We start from the raw sequence: 14,013 nt of genomic DNA on the forward strand, positions 1-14,013 counted from the left end.
GTTTGCTGCACTCCTGGGCATCTGCATTGCTTTCTTGGTAGCAATGCTGTCAAGTTGAAAACCAAAACTGTAAAATGCTAATCTGTCGTCGGAAATACACAACGCCTTTGCACAGGACTGCAGAAATTTCTCAAACCATTGGTTTCCTAAAAACAATGAATGGTGCCGAGGCAAAAGCAAAAACTGTCGCCTAGTTATGCAGCGAAGACTCCGAATCGCCCTGTAGGTGAAAAATAAAGTTTAGCCATTTGTTGTGTTTGTTTATTTATTTATTTATTTATAGTGTAACTAATTTAATGGTTGCAAGGTCATACGCCACTACGCAGAAAAAAACGTACTTAACGTAGCAATGTCCTACTATGCTTTCGATGGCATCGTAAACCACTCTTAATTCTGAAACCAAAAGTACATCATTCACTCTGTGGTATCGGTTCAAAAATGGTTCAAATGGCTCTGAGCACTATGGGACTCAACTGCTGAGGTCATTAGTCCCCTAGAACTTAGAACTAGTTAAACCTAACTAACCTAAGGACATTACAAACATCCATGCCCGAGGCAGGATTCGAACCTGCGACCGTAGCGGTCTTGCGGTTCCAGACTGCAGCGTCTTTAACCGCACGGCCACTGCGACCGGCTGTGGTATCGGAATGACGTCAATAGCTCATATTGCTTATAACACGATTTTTAACGTTGTGGGACAACATGCAAATTTCTTGATACACGTAAATCAAAGAGCCGACATAAAAATCTGAGATTTTTATTCAGTACGCCAGAGTAAAACGACGCGCGATAGCTTCGAAAAGAAACATATTAATGTACAAGACAGACATTCCTGGAGTCAACTTACAAGACATCTATTTTATCCGTACAGCTGATGTATTGAGGGAAGGGCGCATAACGTATATTGCTATAAAAGAGAAGCAGGAACCTATATCGACATAAGACTGACCACGAGTACTATGCTGAACAAGTTAAAAGAGGTGGATCACTAATTGTTGGTGCGTATTATTGGTGTTAGTAGCACCGTCTTATTTCGAAAGTGGTTGTCACGGACTCACTTGGTCACGTCATTGTTCTGAAACTCATACCAAAATGCAGACAGCAATGACACAGTGATCGGTTCCACCTACGGTCGCCATCTACAAAACAGATTAGTTTTATACCACGCAGGTCAGAGAGACTAACTGTAGGAACTATATGTTCTTCGGACTCACACCAGCTTACTTACCTTGAGGTAGGAGCCGAAATACTTGGTGACGAAGGGACTGTCGCACTGCGACAGCACCATGATCTCCTGCTGAATGTCCTCGATCTCATCTTCGGCCTCTTCGAGGTCGATAATCTTAATAGCGACAACTTGCTGGGATCGGTTGTCAATCCCCTTGAACACCTCGCCGAACGAACCCTTTCCGATACGTTCCTGTTTTGTGAATATCAACTCAGGGTCCACCTTCTGCAACAGAAAAAAAAACGCAATTAGAAAAGCTGTCATATCAAGAAAGGTATATCACTAGTAATAAAATACGGCCAGCTAGTTTGTAACAACTGGTCCTCCATGTAGAGGTAGGGTTAACAATCCCAACTTTAATAGTAGGCAACATCGTCAACTAAGTGGTATGCCAGTTATTACAAGTCAGAAGATGTCTACAGGCCTCCAAGCTGAGTTCTCTTCTTGATGAAAATTTAGATGGAATGTGCTACTTTGTCAATGCACATTTGAAATTAAAGAGACCGTTACAAACAGAAATCATAAAGCAAAATAGCATACGATAGAGGTCCTCATTAAAAATCTTTAATGGAACATATACCTATCACGATATACCTATCACGATGCGTTTCCGATATTATGTTACGTACAAAGTCTGAAGAGTTGCTAGAGCGTTGCCTTTTTCCAACAAGTCGATAAACACAATCCCAAAATAACTGCAATTCAATAACATATGGCAACAATGAGGAGACGAGAATTTCATCCAATGTGTATTTTTAGTAATGGGTCAAGATATGTAAGTGGTGTATTAATGGTAACGCAGTGGATGCTGGTGATAGCCCGCTCAAAACCATAAACATACGGAGATATATGGCGATACGACCTGATACTTCCAGCAATTAGCTACAGCTAAGCTTAAAATTCCTTGACAGAAATAATAAGCAATGTACGACGATACAATTTCCCTTTTTTTTTTACTCCAATAATAACACACCCTACTGAAGATATAAAGAGTGCGATGCGACGAAGTTGTGGCACACAATTTATTTTTAGATGTTCTGACAATGTACTTTCCACATATGCATTTATTTTACTAAAGAAAAATATCTTCTGCATTCTGACAATTATCTTGCATACAAAGACCTCCGCTTTTTGGTTACTGAAATTACGATTCCTTATTTACTCTGTTGGTTAGCTAAATACGAAATTCGTACATCCTTAGTAGTTGTCCCATTAGGTAAACTGAATGATGGAAGCGCATGCATTTCTTACGATCGCCACACAGTGTAACGGTTTTGTGTTGTCGGCATGCGGAAATGCAAGATTTCACAGCAAGAACAACGCTGCGAGGAATATTCCTGACAATTAGAGATAAATTTGACCGACTGACAAAGAAATACTGTACGTATTTGGATACGGATGGGGAAGGAAGTCACTGGTGACATAGTAAAGAGGATTGGCTTGGTTTTTGTCTAAATGAGTTAAATAAACCACAGAATCCTTATCACCTGCCCAGACAGAGATTTGAACGCACTATCCTGGGGAAGGGAATGCAGTGTCTATAACCAAAGGCTCACTCTTTCTATATACTGAGTAATGTTCCCGTTAGTATGTTCGTTTCTCTGCATTGCAGTGGATAGACACGTAAACAGCGCATGTGAACTGCACACCAGGCAGTCTGGCGAAGATTTTCCACAGCCGCCGAAGTCCAGTGCACCGCCGATGTGCATGGGTGGCGATTCCGCGAAGCAATTGCGAATAGCTTTAAACGGCTGTCAAGCAAAAAATGAGTGACTGCTGACCGGATCGAAGTCCCCGAGTTGGCACGTGAGCTCTACCCACATTCTCTGAAGATGGAGTAATGGATCCCCCTCCTCCTCTCCATCCCCCCTCCTAATTAGTTGATTCTTGATACCTGAACATGGATGAGGTTCGAATTCGAGCTACTTGATAATAGGAAGCGATACCTTATAATAAAGCTCTTCTACCATATAAAAATAAACATCAGTCAGATATCGTAAAGAATCCAAGAATAAGTACTTGTCAGTTTGCAAACAAACGAGTTACCGTAATAACACAACGTCCACTACACTGCCTGAATTGTCAGCAGACGAGAGGAATTTATAAATTTAAACTCGCATGTACAGGGTGGGGCACATGAAAGTGGCCCGAACGAGTGGATGCGAATGGACGTGAATTTGTGGGGAGGAAAAGATCTACAGTTACTTCCAACAGGATGGAACAACTCTCCATACAGCCGGCCGAACCTTGGAGCACATTTACACAATCTTCACGTCTGACAGAGTTGTTGGCAGAGATCAGTCTGGTCGCGGCCCTAGTTGGCCACCCTGGTCACCTGATCTGTCAGAGTGCGAATACTTTGTGTGGGGGGCCCTAAAATTTAGGTGTATTGCCACAACCATCATAGTCTTCGAGAACTGCAGCAGATCATTTCGGATGGGAATGCAGCAATTCCAGTTCAATAACAATATTTCATGGGATTAGAGACCCGTTAGTACCACATCGTTCATACTGAAAGGGAAGAGGAGAAGATGCGCGGGTATATAGGTGTATCAACAACAAAGTTTAAACGTCTTTTACGGCCACATTTAAAACTGCCAAAGACAAACAGACAAAAATACACGAGAAGTTGTGATGCTTAATCAATAGCTAATGGTTCAAAAATAATTTTTCTCTGATACGAAGCAAAGCGGGAGAAATTAAAAGACATTTAGATGTAAGAGCTACTGATAATGAAAATCAGTTAAGGGCGAGAGAACACAGTTGATCTTTAGTGCAAAAAGCGCTCCCTGTTAGATTCAGCGCTTTCCCAAGTACTTTTTTCGTGCACCGTTGGAACAGCGTATGTCACTGAGCATTAAGGTAGAGAGCTGACCAGCACTTTTCGGTATAGTCGTATTAAAGACGCCGAAAATTTAGATCGAACAGTATCACAACTCAAACGGCAGCCGTACTGCATAATGAAAGAACATCAGGTCCAAATAAGAATGGACTGCTGTTACTTCCAAGAAGAGAGCGGGTGCCAGTGTTATTCCAATAGCAATAACATACTTAGCATACTATGGCTAGAGCATTTTACCACAGTTTGCAAATGTAGCTGTTACGTGCCAAGAAACACTCCCACATGAAAACTCACGCCAAATACAAATACCTAATGTGATTCAAAATTACGGGCATTGAATGGAAGGTGACTCTAAATATAAAAACGTACATGCAGATTAGCGTTCAATTCAGGGACGTTTGCCACATTGTTGAGAAGGGGGCGGAAGGGGGAGGGGAGAGATACAGAGAGAGAGAGAGAGAGATACAGAGAGAGAGAGAGAGAGAGAGAGAGAGAAATGGTTCAAATGGCTCTGAGCACTATGGGACTTAACATCTGAAGTCATCAATCCCCTAGACCTTAGAACTACTAAAACCTAACTAACCTAAGGGCATCGCAGACATCCATGCCCGAGGCAGGATTCGAACCTGCGACCGTAGCGGTAGCGCGGTTGCAGACTGAAGCGCCCAGAACCGCTCGGCCACAACGGCCGGCAGAGAGAGAGAGATGTCCCAAGAGAGCAGTACGAGGTAGCTTCGAGCTACAGGCGGAGAGAGAATATCGTGGCGGATGACGAAACAGTTTTGAGATCTCACGACAGGGGGCTCTGGGTGCATTTGCTGCCAGTCAATATCCGTACGTACTGGCAAATGGTTCAAATGGCTCTGAGCACTATGGGACTTAACATCTGAGGTCATAAGTCCCCTAGAACTTAGAACTACTTAAGCCTAACTAATCTAAGGACATCACACACACCCATGCCCGAGGCAGGACTCGAACCTGCGACCGTAGCGCCGTACGTACTCTAGCTTTCTTCGGAATGATATATCTATCTGTTTGGAGAAGCAGGATGCCGGTTTGCCACACCTGCCCCTCGCTGGGAATGTCGTTGTGTGACATGAACAAGAGATGCAAGCAGATCGAAATGGAAAGGCCTGTCAACATTTATTCGGAGAGGTCTAAGAAACTGTACTCTTTTCCCTTACAAGAGAAATAGTGAACTACATTCTTCTGGCCTGTGTCTCATATTGTTTGTGCATCTCAGTGGGAAAAAGAAAGGTGGCACAAGTAGTAGAAGATCACTACGGGTCGGAAAGGCAAAAGAGTGTGTTTCGTAGGTGATGTTCCACTTGAGACTAGTTTGTGCAGTAGCCATCAATGTGCTATACGTGTTTCTTGATGGGGCTTCTTACACTATCAGATATACCTGGTGCTTCCTGTTAAGTACTTACTCTCACAAAATGTTATAAATCGAAGCTCAGGATCTCTTCGCGTGATATTTGGTTTGGAATTACATCATGGCGATTTCGTTTAGTAGTCAAGACTTACTAATTTTCCTTTCTTTTTCTGCCACTACATTTGAATTTGATAAGTCCTTGGCGGGGGCCCACTGTGGCCGATTTGCTACGGCCTACCTGCGACGCCAGCAAGAAGTACTGGTATTGGCATACGCGGCTTCGTAAGGTACTCACGTAGCGTGTAAAAATGTCGTATACAGCTCTGTTACGACAATTTCTTTTGAACGAATTACCGGCAATGGAATGCATTTTAGGTAGGTGGAGGTTTGTGAGTTGTATGCACCTTGCTTTTCGAGATATAAGAATCGAGTGGTGGATTCAATCGCCGCGCGACTGCTATGGTCGCAGGTTCGAATCCTGCCTCGGGCATGGATGTGTGTGATGTCCTTAGGTTAGTTAGGTTTAAGTAGTTCTAAGTTCTAGGGGACTGATTACCTCAGCTGTTAAGTCCCATAGTGCTCAGAGCCATTTTGAACCATTTGATTCAATCGCCGCTGTTTCTCTGGAAGATGAACATTATGAACAAGTGTCACATCAGCAACAACAGCTGGTAACGTCTGGACAGTGCGCAATATTGGGGTGCAGGATGCGTGACTAAATACGTGTGACACAATTTACGCTATAAGTATGTAAGAAGCAAACGCACAACGTTTTTTGCATGTACGTAGAATTTCCTACGAGAAGACTGTGTAGGACGCGTGGCGCACGTTTTGTTTGTTGACCAAATCAATTGAGAGAACCCCGATTTGTTCCTGTCGGCTCGTCACCGTAAGGCAGAAAACAAGCGGCCTTCAAAAGCTGGAGGCGGAAGGTGGTGTGTGTGTGTGTGTGTGTGTGTGTGTGTGTGTGTGTGTGTGTGTGCGCGCGCAAAAGTGAAAGTCAATTTCATCGGCGGGATAGGTTGTTGACAGAGGTGTTTATTTATTTATTTTTTTAAACAAAATAATTTCTTCATGCTGATTACCCTTCGAAGTGTAAAAAAGAGACTCGCGGATGATACGCAAACTCTTCTTGATCAAGCGCATGGAAAAATAAGCGAAAGACCTACAAAGGCATTTTGGTAATGCGAAAACAGTAAGCTTGGTACCGACAAATTTGGGCTATTTTTAAAGTGTAGACTGTGTCTTGAGGCACAAACTGAGTGAGAACAGACACTTATGTCCGGAAACGACACAGCAAAGCGTCAGGAGTTATAAGGGGCCATCGCCTGCCACTAAGCTACCCTTTCGGCAGCAAACGTGAGTTGTAACGCTGGCGCCCCTGCAGTCACGCTCTTAGTGGTCGCTACGGTGGTGGTGGTGGTGTGAATCAGACACCACCTAACGTTCAGAAAGAACACTGTCACGGACAGCGCGAGGTGTTCGGCCTGCGTTCCGCCAGCGCTGCAATTGAAGTTTATTGCCGTAGAGGTACCGTAGCAACAAGCTTTTCCCCCGTAACCGCAGCGTCGTTTGGTGGCGTATCCGGACTCACGTTCTATTCTCAATTTGTTCTTCAAGATGCCATCTACATTAGAACCCGCCCCAGTTTGTCGTTATATTTTTTCTTCCACTCTGCATAAGCCTGTCTTCAAGATCAGAAATAAGGCAACGAGGTGTGGCTCTCAATTCTGAAATTCGCCTCTGCACAGGGACCACGTTATTTTGCGCCAGCTCTTCACTAGTACACCTTCAGTCAAAAGCACTCTTCTGTTCATCAAAAATGTAACTTTGGGCTGTTAATAAAAAAATTTCCGACACGCTTCAGCAGAAGTAAACAAAGAGGCAATTGGTTCAGCAGTCGGTCAATGGGCGAGGGGGAGGGGGGGGGGCGAGAGGGCGAGAGGGAGGGAGGGAGGGAGGGAGGGGGGGGGGGGGAGAGGGAGAGGGAGAGAGAGAGAGAGAGAGAGAGAGAGAGAGATAGGAGGGAGCATGAAACACTGTTCAGGAAGCAGCGGCTTAGTGTTAATAATACAACAATGGAGACCGCGCAGCTGAATGTGTTTGAAACGCGCATTTCGGGCACGCGCTCACTAGTTCTGTTAGTTCATCGGCTGATCGCGATCTCCTCGCGTACCTTATTCCTATTTCACGGTTAACGCCACAGACGAGTTCAAAAACTCATTTCGGAACTTTCATGTACTTGGCCGATTTTGGAGTGATTAAGCACTACATTTCGAATTCCTAGCAGTGGCCGAAAGAGTAAAGTCTACGGCGCAAGCCAGTGATCGGACTATCGGACTGGATGCACCCTTCTATCAAAAAATGGTTCAAATGGCTCTGAGCACTATGGGACTTAACATCTATGGTCATCAGGCCCTAGAACTTAGAACTACTTAAACCTAACTAACCCTAGGACATCACACAACACCCAGTCATCACACCCTTCTATCCACCACGGCACTAGGAGGGGGACGGGCGATGAGTCACTCGCCCCAGCCGACCTTCTTCCCCTGGAAAGATCGCCGTTACTCAATCTGACAGCAGCCCAAGTGGACCTGGTCCGTCCTGGATGGCCTCAAGCGAGAAGAAATCTCCGTACCTGACTGGGATTGAACGCAGACTTCCGGGGTCGTAGACTACAGACCGTTACATTTTGCGTAAGACATACGGCAGACTGATCACGACACCCACAAAAATCGGGGAATATGGCAACACTACCCTTGAATAAAAATGTGGATGTTGACAAGCCTGCCGGTCGTAGGTGATAGACACAGTGTCCTGTACAACAGTAGATTACCCCCTAGGAGGCGAACCACGACGTTGGCGCTGGCAGCGCTGTGTCGAGGAGCTGCGGCAGAATCTACCGCACTCGGAGGGGACGCGGAAGCGACAGGCGCGCCGACTAGGGTTTCCCCCTTTCACGCCGCCAAGTCGTCTCGGCTGCACCGAAAATACACCGCCGCACCATAGCGGTACGCACGCCGCCGGCCCGCTAATTGTATTACACAAACAGCATTATGCCGACAGTGCCGCCCCCATAACAGGATTGCTGGTAACCGGATTACTCACCAAGAACACGTGCAGGGCGTAGGGCCGCGTGGCACCAGCTACGACTGTGCCGTGCCTCATGGCGATACGTGCACAGCACCGATATAAGCCCGACTGAAGACAACCACTAGAATTCGGCTAAAATTACGTGATTGTTGAAGTCTGTAACTTGCTGTTACAGTGTTGCCGCATCGGCTGCCGGCTACCGCTCGGTTACAGATGACAAACAAACATGGCGGTTCATTTCACAATTTGCTGTTAATATGTAACGTGGAGCAATGCTGGAAATGGCTGCCGTGAGGTATTTCAGAAATGCGAGGTCGACTGCTGATTTTGAGTGGCCAATGACTGAACTGCCGCAGACGACACGGTTTTGCCCTGTATCTAAACTCTTGTCCTGAGCTAACCACAACTCTCAGGGTCTATGCACCCAAATCGCGTGAAAATGTAATCACATGTCAGTTCTAGTATAATATATTTGTCCAACGAATACCCGTTTATCATCTGCATTTCTTCTTGGTGTAGCAATTTTAATGGCCAGTAATGTATTTTTGTCAAATGAATTAAACAACGATGTCTTACGACTTCGAACGTCCGTCCTCTACAAAGTATCACTCAACGCTGACTTTACTCATGTGGCAGCAGGTTGTGAGTGTGCGGTAGCGCTTGCACAGCAACAAACAAAAACCTCCAGGGTCAGACCGACCCTGGTGTACACCTCTAGGGTTCATGTAAAGTTACTGTCGAATCACCCGCCTTCAGCAACTAAATTCAAAATATGTAATTGCGGTTTCACAGAGTGGCAACAGACTTGTTTCGCCAACAGCGCAGAAACGTGTAGCACTTGCCGACCGCAGGAACCAGACAGAAGTGGGTGTGAAAGTCGCGCGCGCTCCGACATACCGCCGAGGGCCGGCATCTTCTCGGCAGCCTGAATACCAACCAGCGCCTAGGCAGGCGAGGCGCTTCCGACCCCAGCGCGGCACGCTGCGCAGCGATTCGGCGCGCTCCTTCTTGCGCGCGGGCCTCGTCACGATTTCAGTTAAAGTTGCGGCAAAAACCGCTGTTTCCGCGGCCCCGCCTCTTCTTGTAATTACCACCTCCTTTCGCGGGTGTCGGTCATTCGAGAGGCGCCAGCGGCGGGCCGCAAGTGCGCTCGTTTCAACAGGTGAGAGCTCGAACCGAGGCTCACTAAAGCCCTAGAGACGCTCTAACAATTGTACGTCCGGAACCAGCTTTTGAGCCTGACTGCACAAAAACTCAGGTTTGTGCTTTACATCTCCGCAAGAGGTATGCACCGAGACGGATGCCCGGTCACATGGAGACGAATGCCGCTGGAGCACTGTACCTATCTCACCATAATTGGGTGTTATTCTGGGCAGTGTCGTAGCGTATGAGGAGCACTGTGCCAACACCAACATGAAAATCAATGGCAGAAATAATCTCCTCCAGAAAATAATCAGGTCAAATTTGTATACAGAAAAGAAGAGCAGTGGCAGTTTGGTACTCCGACGCTGAATACGCCTCCCCCATCTGGTACGAGTCCGCCCAGGCTAAATAAGTTAATTTCGTACCCAAAGGAACGTGCAATCCGATCACTCACTCCTACAGACAAGCTACGTCACCTGGCTGGAAGCTCTGCGTCAACAAATCCACGTGAGGCAAATACCTACACAGTGACGAGTCCTCCACGTCTTTACAATACCCGCTATACGGGAATCCAAAGGCTGAAATCAAGAAATAATTTCGTCACATCAATGGGCTATTACTAGCCCTAAATTCAACCTAAAGTAGAGATGTAGTCTGGAAATCACTAGCCAGATTAACGACGGAAAAAACAATGTCCACAGCAAACGTCACAAAATGTAGTTCACAGTACCGTCTGACCTGTGCAGCAGCGGTGAGATCCCGGAAGCCAAACGTATTCCTGCCCTGTCTGTCCCGCACACTGCAGCCTAGAAGACCTCAAATCAGCAAATCCTACTGCAACCGACGCTGCCCGCTTCTCGACTAAATTATTCTTACTAATACGCTGTGTTTTGTAATATTCATTCGTGTTAAAAACCCGGTAAGTTCGCTATTCTTCTGTTCCGTAACTCCTACTTCCCTTTCGTTCCCTGAACTCGTAATATGAAGCTTCTGACAGCATTAACAAAATTAAAGACAAATCAGAAACACGTACAAAGATCCTCGCTGATATCACTCAGTAACTGCACAAATTACGTAACCGCAACTGATACTGGCAACTTTCTAACAACAACCTGAAAGGGATGATGCGCTTTTTTTGTTAACTTCCACGGAATGCTGTTCTGCTGAGACCTGAATCCGTGCACTTGTTATCTGTAAATGATACGCAGCCTAATGTGAAAATCTATGATTCTCTAGGTGCTCTACAGGCCCTTTAACAAACACCTCCAGCAACAACAAAACCATGTACATAACGTACAGGATATTTTTCTTCTGCTTCAACAGCATGGGGAACACGCTGTATTCAGCTGCGTAGCGTGGCACCCGCGGGTGGAGTGAATATCGTGAACGCGGCCTAGCCGTCATTGAGGCGTGTTGATGGGAGAAGAGTTGAACAATGTGTCATACTCCTATATGCTGGTAACTCTCTTTTTTTGAGCCAGTTCATGCATAAATGCGAGGAAGAGTGGCTGCAGCTGGGGAACAACAAGCTGTGGACCGTGAAACTAATGATCCGTCTGTGGCATTCCTCTTTTCCGTCACAATTGCGGGACTAAGTCTCCCTTACCCGTCTCCGTATATAGCCCATTAATTCATAAAATTTTCCTCCGGAAGTAGATAGTATCCGCTTGTAGAGCCTCTGGCGTACCCATTTAGGTACGACAAAACAGGATAGACAAAAATATGGAAACATCAAACACAACGCATTACCATGCCTGAGATAGGTTAGGAAACTCCTTGGAATACAATAGAGCTTCCATTCGCCTCGGAATGGGTAAATACTGGATTTGTATGGTTTTAAAGGGAATTTTGTATCATTCGTCGTGTAACATTGTTGCAAGTACAGGTAACGATGAGGGAGACGGATAGCGATCACGCAGTCTTCTCTCCAAAGCAGACCACGAAGGTTCAACGATATCGAGGTCTGGTGATTTTGGTGCCCAGAGGCGACGCGACAGTTCATCCTCGCGCACAAAAAAAACCACTCCTTGATGACGAGAGTAGTGTAAACAGGGGTCCTCTTGTTTCGGGCCACAGCATCACCATTGGCGAATAAAAACCATGCCATGGGATGGACCTTTACACTGTGGTGTAAACTCCGTTAAAAATCTTGCAACCGACTCTCCTTGAGAAAGGCTGAGAGGTTGTCACTTGAAATATCGGTGCACGAGTTAATAATATCTCGGATGTGCAACGCGCCACAATCTGAGTGACATGCTATGAACGTTTACGAAGCTTCCAATTTTGCTAACTGGTGAAGAGTTTTGTACTGGCAAAAATACGTTGGTATTCTCACAATTTTGTTTGTGAGATACTGGTAGTCAAGCTGCATCATATGGCTATCAGTACATTAAAAATCAAACGTTCACAGCCCTTCTCATGTGAATACGATTTGGAAAGTCTCTTCTTCACAGGTTTTTTTTAATTATTATTTTTTCCTTTGTCTACTGAACGCACAACTTAACAGAAACATCAGCCGCGCGGAATTAGCCGAGCGGTCTAGGGAGCTGCAGTGATGGACTGTGCGGGTGGTCCCGGCGGACGTTAGAAACATCAGATTTTCCTTCTTCACTATACGGACTCATCGAGTGGTGAGATCTTGGACTTGCATTCGGGAGAATTTTGGTTCTGAACCCCATCCGGTCATTCAGATTTAGGAACGTCGTGATTTCCCTAAAATCGCTTGAGGTATACGTAGCGACCGTTCCTTTCAAAACGACATGGTCAACTCCACCGAAATCCTTCTCCAATCCGAGTTTGTATTCTACCTCTCACTACTCGTCGTCCATGGGAGGTTAAACGCTAATCTTCCTACTTTCCTCTGTAACGACGATTCTTGCATCGTTAGGGAGCGTTTCAGAATTATGTGCCAACTCTTAAATGACGAGAAAAATCGCTGTGAAACAATTTCACGTTGTTCATTTCGGTAGCATATGCTAAAAGTAATATATCGTCCGGTATCTCTTCAAATATCACACAGGGTGTGCAGTTTTTGAACGAGTTGCTAACGCCAGCACAGGCTCGTGGGTAAGTGCGCAAGTTTTCTCGCATTTGACATCGTAAACTAAAAGCCACAATTCCCTTGCTTTTCAATGCTGAATGCTCTTTCCTGCACACAGTAAACCAATTTGTCTTTGTAGAAGGAAAAGAACATCTCTTCACTACTGCGTACTTTAAGCAATGCGTCACGAACTGGTTCGGTTGCGACAGCACGAAGGATAGATTCCACTTACAGAAATACTCTTCCCCTTGTTCTTGATTTTCCACACTTACGATCTTAAAGCAATGAATCAAAGGTATAGAATGACACAGAAATTAAGATTAAATTTTTATAGTGTGTCGACAACATCCAAGAAAATCTGCGATAATGGGGAAAACGAGAAATTTGCAAAGCACCCAGAGCGGGTAACAAACGAAAAAAGAACGCTATCATGAAATACGATAACCAACATTTTTATGTGTACTGTATGACGACAACGGTATCGGCACAGTAACGAGGGCAGTGGTATGATCAAATGATGTTTGACAAATGCATGACGTGCCGAGTCCGTTCGGCACAAGTCTATGTTTACCTTTTTCACAGAACGCTGCTGCCTGTGTTGTCAACCATATAGTAATTATTACCTGAGTTAGTCATCGTTGTTGAATTTATGATCACCAAGGAACGTATTCAGGTGCAGAAAAAGATGGAAGTCGCTACGGATGAGGTAAGAGCTGTGTGAAGAGTGATCAAAATGCCTCCAGCCAAAGCCCGATAAGAATTGGGTCTTGTTCACAGTGTGACGTCGGGCACTGTTACAAGTGAACTCATGATACCGTTTGTGAGCTTTCCGCGGCGTTTATTATGTATTCCGCAACGCAGTTTCATATGCGTCTCACAGTCAACAACTGATCTGATTGTTTCACCAGGCGCTAAAAAAATGCACATGAAGAAAGTTGTGTCTATCGCTTAAGCCTTTACTGGTTATGCTGTGCGCCTCCATTCCATTGGCTGTCTTTTCTACAGGAGGGTTTGATAAAAGTAATGTATCAAAGCTCGAGTGCACTACCTAAACATACTGTAAGTTTTTGGCACCTAATGAACACACAGTTATCGAAAAACTGTTTTTGAGAAACAGTTTCATGAAGAAGAGATTCTGAAGTTTGAGGAAAGTTTTTAGCAATTTGGGATACTGCAAATTTACATTTTCCCCACGTTTCGCCTTTCCGGTTCTGCACAGACTAATTCTTCACTAACCAAACATTGAGGCCCACTTCGTTCGTCATGATACATTTGGTCATTTCCTTCGC

The 14,013-nt window shown here is 45.2% G+C and overlaps 1 protein-coding gene across 2 annotated transcripts in view; it reads right to left on the reverse strand.

Annotated features, from left to right (window-relative positions):
* LOC126456989 (serine/threonine-protein kinase 26) overlaps positions 1 to 14,013 on the reverse strand; it is a 621,338-nt gene that overhangs the window by 64,104 nt on the left and 543,221 nt on the right. For both annotated transcript variants that reach the window (XM_050092953.1, XM_050092952.1), the window contains exon 2: positions 1,229 to 1,453. In XM_050092953.1, the coding sequence (XP_049948910.1) occupies positions 1,229 to 1,453 (225 nt within the window). The remainder of the gene's footprint in view (positions 1 to 1,228; positions 1,454 to 14,013) is intronic.

Source organism: Schistocerca serialis, chromosome 2, assembly GCF_023864345.2.
Source record: "Schistocerca serialis cubense isolate TAMUIC-IGC-003099 chromosome 2, iqSchSeri2.2, whole genome shotgun sequence".
In the NCBI taxonomy this organism is placed as follows: Eukaryota; Metazoa; Arthropoda; class Insecta; order Orthoptera; family Acrididae; genus Schistocerca; species Schistocerca serialis.